The following is a 24490-nucleotide window of genomic DNA, read 5'->3' on the forward strand; positions in this document are numbered from 1 at the left end:
AGGAGAGAGCAACAGAGTATCTGTAGGTTGGAACTGTCACTTTGGGAAGGAAGAGAGGACAGTAGACACAGTGGAGGTTGAGACGTTAGCTATGTGGTGACGGAACTACACGCTGCCTGAGGGAAATCAGGCAGCAATCTACTGAAAGTCATGATTTTCAAATGTTTTGCATGTTACAAAGAATCCAGCAACACAAAATAAGAATTCCTATAGTATATTTATTTTGGAACTAAGTGTATAAAGCTACACCCAATGTCAATATAAGTTTTTATTGGAATATCAGAACAACAGTGATTTTTCCTCCTTCCCAGCAACCCACTTTACATGTCTCTGCCTTCCTTTGGTGTATTGAGCACATGTATAATTTTTACTTTCATTCCATTTTGATCTTCTTTTTGAAAATATGTTTATATTACTGCCTAGAATAGGTCCTAGAAGTGGATAGATATAAATTATGTATTTACTTTTAATTCATCTTAGGCCTTACTTAAATTTTCTCACATTTTTTTCCCATTTTAGTTCATTGAGAGTTCATACATGATGAATTTTAGTCATTTTCATGTCCCCTCTGTCACCGTCCTCCTCTGCTGCTGGAACCGTTCTTTCCGACAAACCCCTTTGTCCTTTTCCATGTTTTCTGTGTATGTGTGACCCACGGAGTTTCCTTGAGGTGCTTCTAGGCATGGGTGGGAAGCTAGTTACTGCAAGATGGACAATTCATCAGTGGCCTGGAATTTCAATATACAAAACTCTTCAGTGAAGATAGGAACTCTATCAGTAAGGAGACTCATACTTAAGGTGTTTTGTTTTTGTTTTTATTAATTAATAGAAGAATAGTCTTATGGCTAGCTTAGAATTCCTCGCTGCTGCATGAATATTCCACTCATACCCAAGATGGATGAGATATTTACAAAGCTATTTGAACTATATCTTGAATACCCACATAGTATTTTTCTCCAACACATGGGCTCAATTTATACACACATACAAATGTGCATCTCTGGGGGATTTTACAGGTCTTAGTGGGTCATACATCATGATAAAGGTCTATATCATTTGGCTCCCTGAAGGAAAAATATTAACTGAAGCGAAACAGGTAAAGTGAACTTGCAATTCACAAGCTCTGGCAATCTTCAAACCTAAATACAACCAGGGTGACAGCATTGGAACAGAGACCTCATCAAATTAATAAATGCTAGAAAGTGTGACAGGATGGAATTTGTTACCGGTTTGCCTCCTTTGGGCGTGAATAGATTTTATGGTTTACCTTCCACATGGGCCATAGCAGCTAGGTACGATACGGAAAATCTTAAAACTGGACAAAATAATGAGAGCGAAAAGATTGAGGTCCTCAGGATGACGTGTATATATAAGATTTTAATAGCTTTCTGTCAAAACTTGAAAGAAAACAGTTACAATTTTTTAATTAAATTGTATACACAGGACAAGAAAAAATAGGCCAATTTTTTACTAGACTAGACATTTCTTATCTTCCACAACATTCAGTAGCTTTTTAATATCACATCAAATATATTCTATTTAAATATTTTGATTATTTGTAGACAGTCTTCCAGCAACATAATTAATTTCTTCCCTTCATCAAAAATCTGTAATAAATTATTCTTTCAACTTAAGATTTTACCCTAGCATGACAAAGTTTAAAATATGAAAACAAACACCTCTCTTATTTTTTTTAATAATTCGTATTAGGAATCCATACAACATTCTTCAATATTACAGAGATAATTGCACAAAAGAAGGCTAGATTTGTCTTCTTCTATCTTACCCAGACTCCCTCTAAAACACCCTAACTATATCCTCCAGAGGTTACCGTCCAGAGCCTTTGAAAAGGATGTAGTTGTAAGAAGTTAGAAAGGAATTTAAACTCTAATTCATAGAACATCAGTCTTACCCTCCCCCAAGGGAGTAGTTGGGAATTACATATTAACAGCGCTCTTTTCATTTAATATTCTAAAAGATCAGAATCTGAAAGGGATTTAATGGGTAATGAGTAACATGATGGCAAATCACACCAAGCATTGTAATGAGTCTTCTCTTAGTATTTTTCCATTGGCTAGATCACCACAGGACATAAAATAAAAAACTTAGTTGTCAAGAGGTAGATGAGCCCCTCTTCCAGCTGGGAAAGGGAGGCACTGAGATGCCTTGTAAAGGGCTACACAGTGTTCAGCAGCAGCAGCAGCAATATCAGATGCAGTAGGACCTGCCTACAGTTATGCACAGGATGGTCAATGCACAGCAGTGGAAGGACGGGGAAAACTGGTCCCCTCCTGCAGCCTGGATGTCATTTTGACATGACATTCAGAGCTAATAGAAAGGTTGACTCCATTTCGAAGCTGATGGCACATCTGTTCTCCAACATCAAGCCCAAGAGGCCATCGTGAGGAATGGTTATTGATAGTGACATCCTCTGACGTAGGAATGTAGAGTAGGTTGAGACAGCATAGGTCAAGTTTGTTTGGTAAACAAGATCAAAATGTGAAAAGCACAGTTAATGGAAGATAATACAACATTGAGAATCACAACCTCAGTTTGATGCAATGCCCTACAAAGAGATGGTTATGAGTGCAGTGAAAGAAGTGAAAAACATTTGGATTTGAAAATTAGGTCAAAACCCTATGATCCTTGTGATCTATGTGCGTATTCACATGCCTTTAAACAAGAGATCAGCTTATTAGACAGAATTTCTCTCCTCCTAGAGTATGAAATGTATCATTACTCACTGTACATAATTTCCCATGTTTCCCAAGTATGTTAAATCGTAGAGAAAATACAACTATTTCACCTAGCAGTGGGATTAGTCAAAGTGGAGATAAATTGGTGTGTGTGTGTGTGTTGGAGGAGCGCTTTGTGTGATGCATGAGAAAATAAACAATCATATTGTCTTTTAGGCTCATAACAATGTCCATTGATGGCAACATGTCACTATCGTGTAAGTAGCCAGTATATTACTGATACACTGACATAGATGATACACAGCATAATCCAGTTTATTCTCGTAATTGGTGGCCCATGATTACCTGTCACATGGAGGATGGCTTTGGAAGACAGGGTGCCACTAGAGTTTTGGGCTTGAGCCACATAGAGGCCAGCATCTGCCTCACATACCTTCGGAATGAACACCGAATGCTTTGTGTCCTTGTGCAAGACCTGTAAGTGTCCATCTGCACACAGTTTCTGGCCCTTCTTGAACCTAAAGCAGAGAGTCGGTTTTAAGTCAGGCTCACTTCTTGATTCCCTCATTCCCAAGTTCTCACTGCTCTGACCATCAGGCCCATTCCCACTGTGGTATACCCTAGAATTAGCAGCGATTGTCTAGCTATGGGAGACACCAAGGATACTGTGTATCAACCTGTAGCCAGAAAATTATCTCGACTGACTTAGATCATGTTTATGAAAGTTCTGTGATAATATTTAACAGTTAAAATATTATAGATGAAAATACATATATCCAGTTACTCTTTAAAACACACATACAAAACAACACACACACAACAACAAAACTCAGGCCATCTGGTCATCCAGGGTCACCGTTTCCTTGTGGCAACAGTTAGCTAGAGTGTGAAGTGGCACTTGCATATCCAGCCTACTTCATCCTCTCTGCAGCTTTTAGCAGCACTTGTGACTCCCATTTGACCTTGGTATGGCAGTGAGGCTTGTTGGCCCTTTGTGTTAATTTACCAGAGCCTCCCAGCAGGACAAACGCACAGTGTGAAAGGAGGGACTTTCTACCACTCCTGCTGAAAGGAGCTCATTTTATTGGTGAATTAAATTCATTAGAAGACAATGACTCCTCGTTATAAAATGCATTTGTGATATGACATTACACTTTGATGTATGACATGACATTACACTATAAGTGACCTATTTCTCAAATTTCTCCATGAGCATGAATACTTACCTGGATCATCTTAGACAGCAAAGAATTGATATCTCATACTCTACATCTATTTATAAATACTTCCATACAAGGACTGATGAGAAACCCAAGTCAGTTTTCTTTGTATGTGTCTGGAATATATGTATATGTGTGGGCATGTATGTATGCACATGTATGCATGTGTGTATGTATGTGTATGTATGCATGTGTATATGTTATGTGTATGTATGCATGTGTATATGTTATGTGTATGTATGCATGTGTGTATGTGTATGTATGCATTTGTGTATGTGCATGTATGCATGTGTGTATGTACATGTATGGATGCATGTGTGTCAAGGCCAGATGCTGATGCCTCCTTTACTGCTCTGTATTTGATTGTCTGAGTCAGGGTCTCCCCCACAGAACCTGAAGCTCACTGATTCAGCTTCTATCTCCACCACCCTAGGACCGAGATTACAGATGCCTGTCACTGTATCCAACTTTTAATATGAAACCAGGTCCTCATGCTTGGTCCAGCTCCCAGGGTCAATTTTTGTCCCCGTTACTTAATTGATACTTTTGCATCTTCAGAGTGTCCCGGGAATGCATAACACCTTGATAGCCTATCAACTGTTCACTGGGAAAAACTCTAGATCTGATGCAAAATGGTTTTATGTTTTACAATTTGCAATAGTTCTCTAACAATACATATGCCACCATTCTTCAGTGATATGTACTAATGGAGCTGTTTGTTTGTATGGAGAAAAATAAGAAACACCTCAGACAACATCTTTCCTTGGGGTGAACTAGTATTTAATTATGAAATAAATAACTGTTGAATTCATAAATACAAAAGGTTTTATTTGTAAAAAAAAACATGCAATTGCAAAAATAACAAAACAAAAAAGTGCTCATTTCTACACTTACGCAAGTGCAGATTCTTGTACTATTTGAGCCCCAAAATTTTCTCCTAAATTCTTTAGATATCTGCTTCACAAGTCAAGTACCATCAATGAGACATGCACAAACAAAACAAATCGTACAGAAAATTTCTGATAAAATATTAGCCTGTCAGTATAAACTCACCGACCCTCCTTAAGTGTGTTTTTATGTGAGTTGGCCTCAGGATGAGAATCTTGTGAAGGTTTAGAAGTAAGTCCCATGAAAAAGCTAGAACAACTTTGCTATTCACAGCAAGTGGTTCAGAGCCTTTGGCTTTACGGTTTACTTTTACAAAGGTAACCATGTCTCTAGAGTGAGGTCCCACTGTTCACGGCTCAGGTATTACATCACTTTCCAAAAATAAGCTTATTATCAGGCACCTGGAGCAGCTATAAAAGTATTTCCATATTTTATACCGAAGGTTTTTGGACAGGGTTTCTTTGTGTAGCCCTGGCTGTCCTGGAACTCACACTGTAGACCAGGCTGGCCTCAAACTCAGAAATCCACCTGCCTCTGCCTCCCAAGTGCTAGGATTAAAGGCGTGTGCCACCACTGCCTGGCTCCCAAAGGTATTTTTTGAAAGGACCCTTAGCAAAACAAATTATCACAAAGGTGCCCACAGTTCTGTCGAGAAGATGAAATGAGTGAGAAGGGGAAGAAAAAAAAATCTACGGTGTCTTAGGCTTTTTAAGTCCCTGAAGGGTGTCAAGCTAAGACAATGCCATTCCAATGTAGAAGCAGACAATAGGGTTGGCATTTCAAGACCTGATTATTAAAAATGAGGAATGTTAAATGGAAAGATAACCAAGCAGAATCAACTTCCAGGGCTTCTGGGCAGTGTGTGTGTGTGTGTGTGTGTGTATGTGTGTGTGTGTGTGTGTGTGGTGTTCAATCATTATATTAGATGGTTACTCCCCACCCCCACGGCATTACAAAGCTTTTAGTTAAATGAAAGTGGAGACCAAAGCATGCAGGGTTGAGTGTCCTGAGGGTTAGTCAGCCAGCCCTGAACCTCTAGGTTAGTCCACACAAAATGAGATACTCTCAGCAGTTATTTATTTCTGTCTATGGCTTGTCATTATAGGCTACCCACCATGTCAGTGTAGGCTCTGGGAATCCTGTTACTTCGACTTCCAAAGTCACCGGGGAACCTTCCGTGACAGTTACATTGGACAGCAGCCTGGAGAAATGAGGCGCCTGGCCAGCTAGGCTGACCACGCTGTTTTCTGCGGATGAGTTTTTCTTGTCTCCTTGGGGACCTACTCGCCTCTGATAGTTCCCGCTGGTGTCTGGTTGAGAGCCGAGGCCAGGGGACACATCAAGGGCAGCATGCAGCCTGTCTTGGATTTTAGTGACGTTAGAATCAGCATGCACTTTCTCCTGCATTTCTAGTGAGCTCTCCCGAGCCTGGGAGCATTGCTGTAAAGCTTTGTCGTGCACTTCATGGGGCATGCTCGCTGGACATTTCACATTGATATGCAACTTGGTACTCATCTCTGCTGATCCTCTGGAGGCTAATGAGGATTCAGCTTTCAACTGTGGATAGGGCCTCTCAAAATGACTTGTAAATGTGTCTTTCTTACTATGGCCCCCATCCGCAAAAGCAATGGGTGAGGGAAGAACAGAATCCTGGGCCTTTCCTAGACCACCTGTCCCTGGATGCATCCTGTAGCCACTGATGTGCAGGGCGAGGGCAGAGGAGCTGGTAAGTTCTTCTACCTCCATGTCTGATGGTGCCAGAGGGGACTCAGGGCTCACTGGCAGTGGAGGCAAAGAGATGTCATCAGATGAGATACACTCAGATTCTTCTCCAGATAGCGTGTCTTCTGGAAGGATCAGACCCTGGGCGCTGACCTCTTTGTCAGAGGAGGTCTGCCTCAAGTCCATGGGAAGCCTATCTTCTCTTGTTCCATTGATGGCCAACACATCTGCTCCCTGCACCTGCCCCTTCAAAGGAGGAAAGTCAAGTTTTCATTAGGTGGATACACTTTTTTCCCCAGCCTCCCACTAAAATGACGCCCAGCGTGAGATGAAAACCTAAGGTAAGCCTCAGGGAGATGGTGCCAGAGTCCCTGAACTCCAGATGTCTATTGGGAACTCTCCCATGACCATGACCAAAAATATTCAAAGCGCCCTCAAGTGAACTGAAATACTACTTAAGAGCCATAGGTAAAATTCTCTCCCGACCAAATTCTTATTCAATTCCTACTTCTGTTCAGTTATCTTAGGAGGGGGGTACTACAAGTGTGTTTATCGAATAAGTGATTTCCTGAAAGCATAGTAAATTATGCCTTTGACACTAACCAAGAGTTACCCACAGAGCAGTCATTTCAGCAAGCAACTAAGGTATATTTTATGTAAATATTTTTTCTGACCACATTCATTTGGCTCTTGGTCCTTCTGCGTTTGTTATCAACATGGAAATGGGCAGACAGTCCTCCAAGTCATTTTAAAATGTTACAATCACTACTTTTGAAGCTCAATGAGGTATAGTTTGCCAAATGTCTACACTTTTCACTTATGAATAAAGTATGCAAACATTCACAGGTAGCAACTACCGTTTCTAATTTTCCCAGCATGGAATCACTGTTTCCATAAGACACTTGCATCTTTCCGACGAGTTCTGGGAAATCAGTTGGGAAATTCCGCTCTGATTTGCTGACCATGACCCTGTTCTAAATTTGTTTCTCATACATCTTTCTAGGCTCTCTGCTTTCATCCTGATTCTCTTCCCACACCATCTCAACAGGTATAGTTAGCTTTTGTTTTTGTTTTTTGTTTTTCTGCTAGGTATGTGATATGTATACGTTTACATATGTGTGTGTACTCACTGATGTGCATATGTGTGTGGGTGCCAGGCATCCACACTGGCTATCTTCCTCCATTGTTACTGTTGTTGTTTTATTTAATTTGATACTTGCAGGCTACCAATTCACTAAGACTTGTGTCACCAGTGGGCTTTAGTGAGCCTCCTGTCTCCATCTCCTTAGAGCTGCTTTTACAGGCACACAGTGGGACCGAGCTTTTTACAGGGTATTGGGAGCCTGAACTGAGTCCCCATGAGTGTGGCAAGTACTTTCCTGACTGAAGCTTTTCCCCAGTTCCCGCTCTTGGCCTTTTAATCTTCTATGCATACCCTTCCTCTAACATCCCTGGCCATGTATATACCTAATGATACAGTGCCTTTTAATTCATTATAACACCTCTGCCCTGGTTCTTATGTCTGGCATGACTGGTGAACTTTGATTTCCACAGGTAGGCACAATCAATTGGGTTTATAATCACTGCCTTTGCGTAGGGTCAGTTCTGGAAAGGAATCATACTGTAGACCCATTGACCTAACTGAGCAGAATCAATCCTCAAAATACATTGCATAGGGAGAAGTGCACACCACACATGTAAAGGAATACCAGACCCTTTGCAATCCTAATTATCTCTACATTAGGTGTTCTTTCTTTAGGATAAAGAAGATTCCTCGGATTAGTGGGAAGTAAATAAAAATACTAGGCAGGGGACTTTCTGTACAAAGGCCCACGGAGGGCTCAAGGACAGACAAAAGGGGACCAGAGACCTTAGGACCCTTGTATAACATGGTAAAGAAAGGGATCAGAAAAGGGAAGAGAGCCTTTACTCTTCTTCGTCTCCTGAGGCATCAGTCTCTGTAAAGTCTAACACCCATTCCATGCCCTGATGAGAAGAACCAGGGGCTATCCTCCCAGCCTGATAAGCACACTCCACTGAACTCTCTCAAAGAGAGGCACTTCCATTCTGTTGCTTATTAATTCTCCTGCACACAGCAGGGGAGACAGAAGGAAAGGGTCAACCTGGCACCCACGGTATCACTACAAACAGCTCATGTTTATGGTGCAGTCCTGGGAGAGCCTCTTGGTCCTCCTGGAAGAGGCATTTTACTGATATCCAAAAGGACCAGGCTACCTGCCCACCTCTGGTATTAGTTTCTGTCATTCTGGAGGGGAAACTATTTAATGCCCCTTTGCCTGAGTTTCTTCAATTCTAACATGAGATTAGATCAGATGATTGTCCAATCCCTCCTAGCACCTCTCAGTGCTAGCATCCAAATCCCTCATCAGCTACCAAATGGTCCCATGGCTTTAGGCAAGTCCTTTAATACTCTGTGCTGCCATTTAACCTTGGGAGTTTTCGGATATTGCTATGGCTTTAGCTTCAGCACCAAGCCTAGGGATAAAACACCAGCAGTTATCTGTTGACAATGCTATGTGCATTACATTGGTGCGATTGTTTATTGCCTTCTACCCCTTCCAGGAGTCAGGATACATGAGAAGGACCTCACTATCTCAGAAGAAACTTCCTGTCGTAAATATCTTTTTATAATCATTCTGTAGAACTGTTGTTGTTGTTGTTGTTTTAGTTTTAGTTTTTTGTTTTTTTCCTGAGGAAGACTCACAGCATTTAAGGGTATCAGGACTGAGTTCAGTGTGCTCCTAGGTTTCTACCTGGGGCTTTCCTCTAATTTGCCCTTTGGAGGTTTTGGAGAATCATTACATCTGACCTATATGTAAATAGGAGAGACAATAAGCGCATACGTGTGATTGAGCTGCTTGAGAATGAAGCGCACTGCTGCCCGTTCATTATGCTGTCTGTACCAACGACAGCAGACAGAGCAGGAAATGATGCCAGTCAGAACTCTTGACAGCTGTAATTGGGGCCTTCACTTGATTGTAAACGACTGATGATCTAGTGTGTCTTTTAATTTATTTTAAAATAAAAGTCACCTGTCAGTGAGAATAAGTTGCATCTGTTTTATTTAAAGGCATCTGTTTCTTTTTTTTTTTTTTTTTTTTGGTTATTTTCAAGACAGGGTTTCTCTGTGTAGCCCTGGCTGTCCTGGAACTCACTTTGTAGACCAGGCTGGCCTCGAACTCAGAAATCTGCCTGCCTCTGCCTCCCGAGTGCTGGGATTAAAGGCGTGCGCCACCACGCCCGGCTGCATCTGTTTCTTTTAATAAAAATAGATAAAAGGAAGATTAAAAAAACCCTTTACTAGGTATAAAAGGTGAGTGTGGTTGCTTTAGCAGCAATGACTTTTGTTTCTGAGTCTTTATTAAATGCATCTAACACATGATATAGGAAATTTTATAGAACTAAAAAAATAATATTGTAACAAATCAAAAATATTTAAAACCATAGATTTTAAAACTTGGTGTATTTAATACTACTCTTTATCATGTTAACTGGTTGTCTTTGCACATGAATAAGGGATGATATTGCTCTCCAAGTGGGATATTGGTTATTCCCATTGATATTTGTTTTCCTAGTCCAGGTTAGGCAGACAGCAATGCTATGAGCATGAGTCAGGAAATAGCAAGGGGATGTTGCATTTTGCTCAGCTGTTAAGAACAATGACATCATTGCTCAGCTGTTAAAGACAATGACATCATGAAACTTGCAGGCAAATGGATGGAACTAGAAAAATATCATCCTGAGTAAGGTAACCCAGACCCAGAAAGACAAACATGGTATAGACTCATACATGGATATTAGCTGTAGAGTAAAGGATAATCATGCCACAATCCACAGACCCAGACAGGCTAAGTAACAGGAGGGCTCACAGAAGGGGCACAAGGCTGTTACAGATTTTATGATACATAAGACCTTCACTCCCTCCAGAGAAGTTCTTTCTCTGGGTAAAATGCCAGGAGTGTTGCAGGTAAGAAACCCTGACTTGGATAAGAATAACTAAGGACCATTTGATAGGAGATTGAAGTCAGATAGATGACTAAGGCTAGCCAGCTTTTTTTGTACTTAGAGGAGACCCAGGTGTAAAAGGCTCCAAATTGTACCACTCAAAAAGTAGCTTGCTTCATGGTATTAACGCTGGCTAGGAGCTGTAGGATTGCACTGGACTTTGACACAGATTCAATCTGGGGGAAAAAGACGTATAAAGAATCTAGAAGAATTGTACTCACTGCAAGAAAAGAAATCTTGGTTCATGAAATAACTTACAAATTGTGTGTGTGTGTGTGTTTAACTCTTTTATCATAGAAGTATATTTTGTTAATTTGGGGGCTGCTGGGAAACATGTTTGGTTTGCTTTTCATCCAGGAGAATAAAACTAGAAACAGGCACATTGACAAAGAAAAAAAATCAAGCCTAACTGTAATACAGCAGCTACAAATAGAGCCTCTTATCCATAGGGAAGGCCTGGAAGGGTCTGGCCACTTAAACAAGACCTTTGAAAGCCTTTGTATCCATGAGTATTTGCCATCCCCTAGTTAGCTGCTTTAATTTACATGTATATGATAAAAGGTTTAAACATCTGTTTAAGTAGTATTTATATTTTAGCTGGATTCGGTACCTTAGTACAGATGCTTAGAAATATCATGTGGTGTTAGAGTCTAGAGGAAAAACATGGAGCCTGGTTTTATGTACTAATATTTCCTAATGGTTCGTGTAAAACAATTTTAAAAGCTTCCCCTTTGGTAATGCTCTAACAGGTTTTCAAATAAAATGAAATAAGATTGATGAAAAGGTCATTAGGCAAGAGATGGGAGAGTAGATGCTTATCGCTCTAGGATTCAGTAGAGGGGACCCAGAGAGAAACCTGAGAGAGAATGACCAAGTAAGGGTAGCTAGCGAAAACTCACAGTGAGCTTATATTCAGAAACTTGACTTGATGGGTGAGACAGAGTTGATATATATATATATATATATATATATATATATATATATATATACACAAATCTCAAAGACAAAATAACACAGGGTTGAAGCTAAATACTTTCATTACCTCATTCCTTTCTTCATTGAATGTTTTCTGCTCATCCTTCCCTGGCTCCTTTAGCAGATCAATGCAAAGGTCATGGAAATCTTCCAAATTTGAATTCATCTTTGGAACCTCTCCCTGCTGTACAAAGCAAGTTTAGTGAGAGTGAGAGCTAGAAAAATTAGAGAAATAATGCCATATGCTAACCACCCGGAAAAAAAAATAAGCCAACAGCAACTTTTCAGTAACTGCATTCCACAAGAGACCAATGTTCCACTTCAAGCTCCCAGCTCTCTTCTTGCTCAGCCCTTTTTTAGAGCTCATTGCCAGTAAAACCAATGGTTCCAAGGCCCTGTAAAGAATGAAGTGACTGTTACTGTAGGATGTTCCTGCCAGCACATTCTCTGAAGATGGGAATCACTGTATAGGACACTTTAAGCCACTAGGAGGCTGAAGGGCATCAGTGAGGAAGAAATGATGAGGTCTCTGGAGGAGAATAAAGAGGAGAGCCCGGGAATCCACACACGCAGACTGGGAGAATATCGGAAAGAGGAAAGAAATAGAACAGTTGGGAACACAGGCTGTCTCCTGAGAGTATTACTCATTCCTGTATTTTATGGGGCTCAGCTTTAGTCAGAGGTAGTGGGGCTTTACACACTGGCAGGGGGTCAGGTTGAGGGCCAAGCATTTGTGGAGAGAAATGGAGGCACAGGTGCATCAAGTGTTGGTGGACATGGCTGCAAACAATGTTTGTATTATAGTAGAAGATTGTTGTGTGTTCATCACGGTGTTAGATGGTTATGGAAGCAGGCACATTTCCCAAAGTGCACATTACACTTGCTCAAAGAACCTACTGGGGAAATTGAGCTTTGAATCTCTACTCTAAAATGAAACTGGTTTGTATTACTGGATGAGTCACTCGGCACTAATACGCACTTGGAATCTAAACCACAATGGCAGCTGTTGTGGAAAGAATTCTTGGTGTTAAATTAGATGTAACTTCAAATTCCAGATCTACTATCAGTGGCTGTGAAGACTCAGGGACAGCACTTCTAATCTCCTTGGACCCATATCTTTCTCCTGGAAGACAGAAAGCAACCCTCCTAGAACACACTTTTAATCCTTAGCCTAGGGAGGCAGAAACACTTGGATCTCTGAGTTTGAAGTTAGCTTAGTCCACATGGAGAGTTCCAAGACAGCCAAGGGTTATATAGTGACAACTCTGTCTTATAAACAAACAAACAACACTGGAAACCAAAAAGTATCAAACAACAAAGGTATTCTCTCCATCTCAAGGTTCCTTGGAAATCACCAGAGATGATAAGTATGCAAGCCTTTTTAACGTGTCAAACTGGTACACAAACAGCAATGAATTTTCACCACTATTTTATCCTTTTCAGTTTGTGAATCCTCTCTTTAATAGCTCCCATATAAGAAGAGTTGGGGCCCTCAGGAAAGCATTAGTGAATTTGTAAAAGAGATTTAAGAGACCCTTTGCGCTCAGACCTCATAAATTTGGAATGAAGTGACTACAGAGAAGCAGAAACTCCAATGGTTAAACCACCTTCATCTTGACTTCAGACTTACTAACCTCTGGAATGGTGAGAAACACATTTCTCTTGCTTATCCATCACCAGGACTATCGTACTTAATATAGCAGCTGGAACAGACTAAGGCGAATGAGAAAGATCACTAGTGTTATCGGTGAGTAACAAGGGAGGAATAAGGAAGATTTGTGTAGGGAAACTGATATTTCTATTTAACTTTGGGTATGGATAACATTTTGATAACTAGAGGGTCATGCACTTGAAGTAAAAGTCTAGTAGTAGAAACACTAAGGAAGGTCAGACAGGAACTGCAATGAATCTAGAAGCAATGGAGAATGTGACAGGTCTCAAAACCATGGAAGGGTCATGTAGTGAAGGCTTTTAACATAAAAGGACGTGAGCCCAGCAATATTCAGAAAGGGGAATCACACCAGATATAGAATCAAGGGACTTGCAAGTAGAATAAAAGAGTATCTGAATGCTGGATTGGAAATGCAAAATAGCAAAATAATCCTAACTGAAGGGAGTGACCAAGGCATAGAAAATGAGAGAGTAGAGGCAGGTTGCAGAAGCAGTTCTTCCAAGAAGAACAGAGCCATGGAAATTAAGGATGGAAAAGAATCACATTTGAAGAGACGAGATTTCATTAAGCTGAAGATGTCCAATATAAAGGAGGGTACTATAGATGATGGCCAGCAGAGTCTGAGAAAGGAGGATTTTCATTTTATACATGTATAAAATGGAAAAAAAACAGGAACCCAGGGAGTTGAAATAGAGGTGAGATGTTTACAAATATAATCTAGGATATATGGCTTAGTCACACTAGTAGTTTTGCAATTGTAAAATATTTATACAAGGTAATTTTGCATAGCATTTCAATTAAATTCTTTAAATCCACATTGGGGAATTTATGTGTCGATAGCACAAAATACAGCAAAAGAATGAAAAAGTCAAGCACAAAGATGTTCACTGCAATGTGATGAAAAAATGATAGAAAGATAATAAGTTGAAAAATCTCGATGCTTAACAGAAGGGAAATGGCAACGTAGTTATGTAAGTACCCAGTTAAAATTCCCCAGTTTATCTAAATTGAGTCAATGTTCAAGTTTATGACATGGAAAAATCATAAAACTCTTTGCCATAAAATATGTAACTCCACCTGAATGGCAAGTTCACTAATAGGCGTGAACCACATGATGACACACCCAGTAACACTGAACAGCTTCACACCCAAGCCTCGGGACCACACTGGCATCCATTCCAATCCATGGGGTTAGAGAATCTAGTCCCATAGAGATTAAAACAATTTACCCAAGTTGTAACCCAAAGGTATTCCAAGGCAACTGAGTTCTGATGTAGAACCTATGCTCTTGGTGACATAGCTATTACCCTCAACCAGCTCACTTCATTAAGTTGTAAAAGCAGCATCAATCAAAACATTTCAGAGCATAACAACATATTTTTCCTTTAGTTGGCATTTGTCCATCATAGCCATCATAAGTATTTACCCTGTTTCCACATATTATTTTATTTTAATTCTATGAAGGTTGTGATGGTTAGCTTAAGACTTCCATAGTACTACATGCTCAATAAAAGCAATACCTGAATATTAGTGTTATTTTCTTTGGTGCCATAATTTGGAGGAAGGAAGCTATCACATCTATTATTTATGAACATAAACCCAAGAGTCCTTAATATAAACTTTGCTTTGGTTTTAACGGTACACATTTATCCTCTGGGATATGGTCCACAGAAATACAAACAAGACACCTTAATTGTATTTAGCCCTCATTCCCAGCAACATTTTTCTCTGCAGTGATGGGAAAGAAACAGGATTAATTATCACAACCCCCCAGATAATCATGTTAGAATGCTGTGAAACAAATGTGCATATTGTGCCTCTTGAGAATTTGTTGTAGAACATCCCTGTACCAGAAGACATTTGATTAACACATTTTTATTTATATCGCTTGATAATACATATTCTAGAAAGAAGAAATTACCATCAGTTTTTCTTTAAGTTCCACGAGAGACCCACATAACTCAGTAATAGATTCAAGAATCTCCTTGTGTCTTGTGACAATCTTCTCCGCATATTTCTGCCCCTCTTCCAAACCTGGGAAGGAGCAAAGATAAACCTATATGTAAAGAGACTTCTTAACAAGAAAATAGGAAAAAAACTGGATGCCAATTCATCTCCTAAGTGTCTTTTGTAAATGCTGGTGGATAGTAATTTCCTAGCAAACACACAATGAACAGAAATCAGTGAATGCAGGCATTTTTAAAGGCCCAGTGTTTAGATATATTTGGATATTGGGTTGCGGGGTAGGGAGGGATGAAGGTGAGACATGGCCTTAAATTCACTCTATAGTCTCCATTTCCTAAATTCTGGGATTATAGGTGTGCGCCATTACCCTGTCGGGATTGTGGTTTGATTAGGAAATATCAATGCTAGTCTTGGTTCTCAATGCTATGTTCAGAGGTTGGACTGTTGGAAAGGATCCAATGACCTCTGACTGAATCAGTGGATTTGTTCGTTGCTCAGTTAGTAACTGAATTGACTATTGGGAGGTAGTAGATCCTGTGGAAAGTGGAGAGGATCAGAGGAAATGGGTTGCTTGGGGAATATGCCTTTGAAGAAATATCTTGTACCTAGGCTTTTCTTTATCACTCCCTGTTCTTTTGGATGCTGTAATGTGAGAAGCCTTCTCTACTACACAGTCTTGTTGCCAAAACATTCTATCGAACCCAAACCCAAAGAAGTGGAACAAGGCAGGCATGGAAAGATGGCTCTGAAACTCTGAGCCAGCTATTTTGCCACAGTAATGGAAAACTCACTAGCCCAGGAGTCCTAAAATAGAGTGCATTTGCTGCACCATTGCCACTTGTATGTAGCCTAAATAATGTCACTATATTAGTGCTCTAAAGACACAGTACGAATCAGGGTTTCCTATCCAGGACATTCAGAAATGCTTCACCACTTGGAAAATATACATTTCCCAGGATGACATTCAAGGCTCTCTATCATCTCCTTGGAACCTGTCTGCCACAGATGTGTGTAATTTTAATTCTCTGAAATAATTTAATCCAAGGACAAGCTGAGACAGTAAATCTATGTTCAAATATTCCTACATATCTTTATCTCCCCTATCGCTATCTCTCTATCTCTATCCATACTCTCTGTGTGTCTTTCTATCATCTCTATTTATATCATATCATATCATCTATCTATCATCTATTATCTATCTCTATATAGTAAAAGAATGGGCCTTGACCACAATCTCTTTCCAGTTTATGAGTTAGAAAAATCAATTTGAACTGGATTAAAGAATCAATTTCAAGACCCAGAATGTTAAAACTACTAGAAGAAAGCACAAAGAATCTGAGTGGAAGTTTTCAGATGAGACTCTGAAAACCTAGGGAACAAAAGCAAACCTAAACAAATGGGAGTGTGTCAGAGGAAAAGGCTCCACAGAGTGAGATGTGGAGCAACTCGCCAAGGCCATGTGCGTAATGGGAGACAGTGTTTGCCTCGGATTTACATCTGATGAGGGGTTCATATCCAAAAGAACTCAGGCAATTCCACAACCATGTACCACCAAGACAGATCTGAAAGCCATCTGGAAACACACTCCTTATGAGAGGATACTCATTCTGGGCTATGGGTGTAAGAGTAACTGAGTGCTTGCTTCGTATCTCGGAGTCCCTGTTCTGGTTCCCTTATCTGTTGCTTTGGGAACATACCAACCAAGAGCAACCTGAGGAGGGAAAGATTTATTTTGGCTTATTGTTTATAATCCATCATCAAGAGAAGCCAAGGGAAGAACTCAAGGCAGGAACTGACTCAGAGGCCATAAAGGAATGCTACTGACAGGCTTCCTTGTTTCGCTTGCTCAGTTACTTGTCTTATATAACTCAGGCTCACCTGCTCAGGAATGGCACTACCCATGGTGATCTTGGCATCCTCAAACCAATCAGCAATCAGTAAAATGTCCCACAGACATGCCTACAGGTCAGTCTGACAGAGGCAATTATATTTTTTTCCTTTTTTTTATTAGGTATTTATTTCATTTACATTTCCAATGCTATCCCAAAAATCCCCCACATGCTTCCCTACCCACTCCCCCACCCACCCACTCCCACTTCTTGGCCCACGTGTTCCCCTGTACTGAGGCATATAAAGTTTGCACAACCAATGGGCTGACGGAGGCAATTATTACTGAGATTTCCTCTTGATAGGTATGTCTAGGTTTGTGTTAAATTGACAAAAACCTACTATGACAGGCCCCAAACTCAATCTCTAACACCAGTAACAGAAGAGAAAAGTCACACATATAACAAAAGACAAGCATTTGCAACGTGGTGACTTTTAGGTCTAGATCACATTTCTTGACTGCAGGTACTGTATCTTCTTTGTTTTCACACAATCAATACAGATACGCATAATAGGCAAAATAGGCATTCACTATCAATTTCTGAGATACATTTATCTGCATTAAAAGTTAGGATTCTGACTGGTAAGATGGTTGAGCACTTGCTTTCAAGCCTGGTGACTTGAGCTAGGACCCTGAGAGCCACATGGTGTTGTGAGAGAACTGCCTGCCACAGGCTGTCCTCTGACCTCTATATGATCACTGTGGCATACATCTCTCTACCCCACCCAAAATAAATGCAAAATCTAAGTGTTCAGGGTTCAGCAATGCTTTAGTTGTCTGCATGACTTTATTTCATATTCTCAGCATAATTGCATAATGCAATTTAAAAGATGTATAGTTTCTTGGTCTGGTGAGATAGCTCAGTGAATTAAGGTGCTTGCTGCCAAACCTAGTGACCTGAGTTCAAGTCCCAGGACTCACATGGTAAAAAGAAAAAGCTGATTCTGCAATTTGTCCTCTGACCTCTAAATGGCCTGTTTAGTACACACACACACACACACACACACACACACACACACACAGGCATAAAATAAAATATTTTAAAAGGTGTGTAGACTCGATAATAAATGTGTGAAAACTCATAGAATCCATATTTTCAATCATAGTATTCTATTATTCCTTTATTCTTGCAACAGTTACTGAGCCCTTAGTATGTACAATGATGCTCAAGTTAACAGGCAAGGCTTTATGTCTCATGGAGATTACATTCTAATGGGGTAATCCAAATAACAACTAACATGTGATAATGCACATATCAGTTAGTAATAAGACTCAGAACACACAAAAGGCAGGACAAAAAACTCTGCAAAGTATAGAAGATTATGGCTTTTATAGGGTGTTTGTAAGTACTTACCATGTCTTGACATTGAACAGGTACTATATATTAATACAGCATATTATATTCTCCCCCTTGCAAGCACAGAAAACAGACAAAGGGGAGTCTATACTATCACGTGTAAAATAGAGACAGATATCCGCAGTGCTAGTGATGCCCTTCAGACTTTTTCTTACAGCGTTTACTAATGGCAAGAGAGAGACATCTGTTTCTTCTCATTAGCTTTCCAGATTATATTTTAGTGTTTGTGCATTGCTACTATTTTCCTTTGGAAAAAATAGACAATTTATTCTCAAGGATTGCCTATTAGGCAGTACAGTGCATCTTGCATCTGTCTGGGAGTAAGGCTGCATACTGTGGACTGAATGTCTGTCGGGAGCTGGAGTGGCTCTGGGCAGCCAGAGGATGATTTCTGAACCACCTTCTGATGTCTTGCTCTGGGCTGCCTTTGCCTGGTCCCTGGGGATCTCCCTTCGTCTCCCAGGAGTCCCATCAGAGAATCCATGGAACTGCTCTCTTAGCATTATTGGCACCAAGGGACTTCCTTTATGGAGAGGCTTCTTCCACTCTCTCATCACGGAGGAGAAGAAAGCAGTCATGGAGTGACAAGAGTTCTCCCGTGTGTTTACAAGTGAGTGGAAGACGAGGGAGAGTTCTCTAGTCATTTCTTCAATCCACAAATCAAATTTCATGGGAGCGAGAGGACGGAAATCCTTAGGGGAAGTTTTGAAACCAGCATCACGGAATCTTCTTACGCTCACAGAATCACTTAGGGGACATTACACTCTGTGTCTTTATAGAGTGTGGTTCTGGTTCTGAGAATAGAAAGGATCCACTACAGAGTTACTAGGGAAGAAGGGCTGATACCAGAGAGTTTAAAACCAGGCTTCATCTCCTACTGTGGGAAGAACAGTAGGGGCGTTATTCCCTACTGCTTACTTTTGCTGGCTGTAGAACAGACTTTTCTCAGCCTAGGTGGGGATAGTGAGGGCTTTGATCTGTTTCCTGCTGGATCAGTTTCAGAATAGATTCGTTCATTGGCAAATCACTATCACACATGAGCTCACCATATAAGCGTTGAGCAAGGTCAATGACCTCCTGAATCCTTTCTTCTTGCTGGGGCACCGAGGGAGTAATAAACTTATTGAACTGCCTGTGGAGGATGTCCACAGCTTCCCTTGTTTGGCACTCCATGGAATACTTCCCAACTCTCACAACAGTGGCACTTGCATCTTCATACCAAAAGTTACACTATATTCAAATGGAAGAAAGCAGAGTCAAGAGACGTACGTGTCCTTTTGAAGTTCTTCACACTGACCAAGGATGCTTCAGGTTTTGATTTTCTCAGACTTTATGTTCATATAGTCTTTAAACTTTTCCAAGTCATATTAAAGAAAATATCAGCACACAGTCATATATATTTGCAGGTGTACCAGGGCACATATTTTAAAAGTATAATTAAAGAATACACACAAGAAAAGTTAGAAGGCAAAAGTGTAGAAATAGCTTTGATTCTCTAGCCTTCCTAGATTTGCCTAAAATATAGTTCTTAAGACACTGTTGTACACTTCTAAGAGCAAGCAGCAAAATCAGTTGCTCACTAAAAAGAATAGAAACATTGGGTAGATAATACTCAAAATTTACTATAATCAACAAACACTGCTATTAGTCTACAAGAACAAGTAATATATATATTGAATGAAATTTAGATATGGGTCAAAGAACTATCATCCAAAGAACAGAATTCTACCTTCATGAAATAAACCTAGTCATTATTTTGAAGCACAGTGGAGGTATGAAACGATTTTTCTCTAAAAATAAGTAATCGTGACAGGAGGAATGTCTGCCCCAGGCCAGAGTCATTTGTGCTAGGTAAAAAATAGCAAAACAGGACTCTGTGAAAAGCTAGCATTAAGTAAGTGCCAAGAAGCTTCAATAAACCTGTACATCATGTTTCACAGAATAATACGATCATCCATAATGTGGTGTTAAGTCCAAATACTCAACTGTATTAACTGTAAAGACAGTTTGTATGTCAGAATAATAGGCAACAAAGGACACGCAAGACTCTTAGGTGTTGTTTCTCTGATATAAAATATGAGGCAGTGACCGGACCTTGTCAAATGTCATATGTTTTAGGTGGACTACCACTGTCCCCTTCACAGTAACAAAGGTTACAACACCAGTAACGAAGCACCTGAGATATTCCAGTCTCAGGTTATTCTGAAATGCTTTCAAATGTTGTGAAATAAGTAGGCTGCTTGAGTGTTGAGGCAGCTTTCTAGCAGTGGTTGTGTGGTATCACTGGTTAGACAGTTTGAATAGAGGTGATGGAGAAATGGAAACTCTGATGGTCCTGGGAGAAGGAGTAAATTAACCAAAGCTTTCTTCAGAGCCACTGGACAGTGCAGAAAAACAAAACCCTGTGCAGTTCATCGCCTTTGACCAGACAGTTTCACTTCTGGGAATTACCTTAAATCAATAACAAAGGGGAGCATGGCCAGGGCTGTCATGACAGCAGTAACTAATACTGCATTTTTTTTAAAAGGCAAGATTTTTTTCTTTTCTTCTGAAATAGAGTCTTACTATAGAGGCTAAACTGTACCTGCGCTTGGAACCTCTTACACCATGCTCAGGACAATGCCTTTTCTGAAGTAGCAATATGGCAAGAATAGAATTATAACAAGAAGAAAATACCTCCTCTATTACTTCCTGAAGATGCTCAGTCAGGTCCAAATTCATTTTGTAATCTGTCACAACTTTGTCAAAGTCATCCACGTTCTTTTTCAAATCCTCCATGGCTTCCGAAAGCATGTTAGCTTTATTACTTGGATAACTTAAGAATGAATCAGATGTCTTATTATTAACTTTTTCCATTTTCTTCCTTAGAGCCTGTATGTTGGGGGGGGGGTAAAAGGTTTTTAACAGGAAATTGTATATTAGTTATGATGTTAGTGGTAAAACAGAATAACTTGGGAAAATGTGTTGCCTCCACAATTCTGGTATCTTAAAATTATAATCACTGTAAGTGCATTTTGGAAAGAATAGGCTCTCTCCTAGATATTTTATTCAGTCAGTATTCATAAATAAATAACCTACAAATAATCTAGATCATGTATATGTAATGTGTATGTGTATATGTATGTGTATATGTATGTGTATATGTAGTCATCAGGAGCTCTGGAATCTATGATAGACACTCTGAGCATGTGTGGGGACAAGGAAGGAAAGAGAGTGAAGGTCACAAGAAGGAAATGTGTGTGCATGCATGAACAGGTGATAAGAAGCATGAAAACACACAGACCTGTGTGTCTGGCAGAAAGCATTCCAGTGCTAACACAACATAAGACATCTCAACATGCATCACTGGTGCTAGAGTACAGTGATGGGGCCAGAAGGTCCGATGTATTGCTGCAGCCAACAGGGCAACCATACATGCCGGTGGTCATGGTGACTGTCAAATGCAAGAGTCTAGAATGTTTTTAGAATAACCTGTGAGTGTTTGTAGAGACAGTTCTCACCTGGCTTAACTAATAAGCAACATTTACACACACTGAACACATGCAACATTTACACACACATGGTACGCCCAGAGCACACCCGTTTCCTTTGTTTTCCGGTGTCAGCAGGAAATTTGAACAGTGAATAAGCTAGAAAACTCTCAGAATAGTGGCGCGCTCGATTGCAGGTGATAGAAGTTGTTCTCTGGGTAGAAGGCTGTCATGTATCATTCTATGAACTCTTTCCTGTCCATCTGTTTAAAATCACCATCACATGACTGGATACCAAGCACATAACTAAACCCTTCCCAGGAAAGCCAACTCTGAATTATAGAGAATAAAATTGTTGTTTGTAAAGGAGAAATGAGATAAATCATCATTTTCTATAAGAAGTCAAAGTATGATAAAAATAGAAAGCTACCCTTCTCACATCAATTCTGTAAAATAGAGTTATGCCTGGACTGCAGTTATTTTGCACAAATTGTAGTAATTACACAAACACATGCACATGCATATGCACACACACGCACGTGCACATGCTCACACACACACAACTTTCTCCTTACCCGAATTTTTTCAGCATATGTATCCACTTGTTGGATTTGATACTGAAGAGTCTTTAAGTTTCGAGATTTCTCATTTTTCTTGGAGTAATTAAACTTCAGATTGTTGAATTTCTTTTTTATGTCTTTGAATGACTCTTTGAGCTACAGTTTAATAAAAAAATAAAATTATAATCCCCTTAAAATTGGAAAGTCAATATTCATTTCTGTGAATCAAAATAGCTAAACATTTTCAAATTCATAATCTTAAAAATGTGTTCAGAATAATTTCATTCAAAACTAACTCTTTATACGGACATTCATCTTTCAATGACAGTAATTTCTGATGTATGATTTTTAATTGAGTACAGTTACAAACTATCCCATTGGTTGCTAAACAAGAAAGTATCTAACATCTTGAACATAAACTCTTGCTAACTCAAATGTTCTTATTTGTATTCCTTTGGTATAATTTTGACACTCGTTCTATTTTCTGCATGCTAGTATTGTTCCAAATCTTTCCATATCATAGTACTCTCTCAAAGTCATTATGTATAAAAAATCATTAAGACTCCAAAGAGCTGTTCATGATGAAGAGGTCAACGAGGGGCTGACTCTTAAAATATTTAGTACAGTACATGAAATTTAGTGAGAAAGGGATTTTATTTGCCCAGCTGAAGTTATTTCCATGAGCAAAATTTAGATAGTTTTACTCTTTAGATATAGACCATTAACTCTGAAAATACAAACAAACAAATTAAAAACCCAAAGCAAGAGTCATCGCCACTGAGGGCAATGCTGGCTTCATGTCGGCAGGGCATAGTATGACAGTCTTGCAAACAGTTCATCTTTACCCACGCACTAGAACTCTAAGCAACCTGGTACTTTTAAACATTTTGCTTTCTGTTGCTTCTACATATTCATGAAGGGTAAGTACCCTCCTAGACAGCTCTCACTTTATATTATCAGCAAAAAGAAGCACAAAGAAAACATAAACCTAAGATTATATGGGAGTTTTTACAACAAGAAGGAATCACGTCACGGCTGATAAATCTGAATGATGGAAAGAAAAGTTAGAAATGCATTAAAATTCTTTTCAATGACAGCAAACAAATTACCTGAGAGTGTATAAAAGCCGTGCACATGTTACACCTTAGGTCCATAATATAGAAAAATACATCTGCCCCAGAAAATGTATGCTTTCTCAGAATGCTCACTCCAAACCCTCCATAGTGTGAAAATAAAACATTGATTTTTATCTTTAACTGTTCTTGGAACAAACTACATGCAAGGCTCTGGCAGACCTGTCTATGTAGAAATTATTATACTTATACAGTTTGTGCATAGGATATCCATATACAGAATCAATATTGTTTTTTTTTTACATAGAAAATGACATTGCTGAATGTTAGTTTTGCACTATGGACAGAACCAAGAATGGAGACGTTATAAACCATTTTAACAGATAAGTCAACGATGCCCAGAAAGATTGGAAAATGCTGTAACTTCAGATTTTGAAAATGACTTCTATATCAGAAGGCCAGGAAATATTTAAAATGTTCTATTAAGCTGGTATTCTTATGAAATGGCTATTAAATACACATCTACATTCTGTGACACTTGATATTTTAATGTACATGTATTAATTCTAGCACGAAGGGACAAATGTGGTACCATTTATAATACTGAAGTACAAAGAAACTACCCTGAGTTATTAATAGAAAACTGAGGTACAATCTTTTCATATCCCTTATTTTTTTTTATTCACCATGATTATCATTTTCTTTCTTTTTTTTTAATTTATTTTCATTAGGTATTTTCCTCGTTTACATTTTCAATGCTATCCCAAAAGTCCCCCATACCCACCCCCTCAATCCTCTACCCACCCACTCCCCCTTTTTGGCCCTGGGGTTCCCCTGTACTGGGGCATATAAATTTTGCAAGTCCAATGGGCCTCTCTTTGCAGTGTTGGCCGACTAGGCCATCTTTTGATACATATGCAGCTAGAGACAAGAGCTCCGGGTTACTGGTTAGTTCATATTGTTGTTCCACCTATAGGG

At 39.5% G+C, this 24490-nt stretch overlaps 1 protein-coding gene across 1 annotated transcript in view; it reads right to left on the bottom strand.

Annotated features, from left to right (window-relative positions):
- Positions 1-324: 324 nt before the first annotated feature.
- Ccdc141 (coiled-coil domain containing 141) overlaps positions 325-24490 on the bottom strand; it is a 164163-nt gene continuing 139997 nt past the window's right edge. Inside the window, exons 19-26 of the mRNA XM_029474525.1 lie at positions 22455-22595; positions 21086-21280; positions 19456-19639; positions 15121-15233; positions 11595-11711; positions 5919-6772; positions 3042-3214; positions 325-2431 (exon numbers count right to left, since the gene is read on the bottom strand). Of these exons, the coding sequence (XP_029330385.1) occupies positions 2250-2431; positions 3042-3214; positions 5919-6772; positions 11595-11711; positions 15121-15233; positions 19456-19639; positions 21086-21280; positions 22455-22595 (1959 nt within the window). The 3' untranslated portion in view covers positions 325-2249. The remainder of the gene's footprint in view (positions 2432-3041; positions 3215-5918; positions 6773-11594; positions 11712-15120; positions 15234-19455; positions 19640-21085; positions 21281-22454; positions 22596-24490) is intronic.

This window comes from Mus caroli, chromosome 2 (genome assembly GCF_900094665.2).
Source record: "Mus caroli chromosome 2, CAROLI_EIJ_v1.1, whole genome shotgun sequence".
In the NCBI taxonomy this organism is placed as follows: Eukaryota; Metazoa; Chordata; class Mammalia; order Rodentia; family Muridae; genus Mus; species Mus caroli.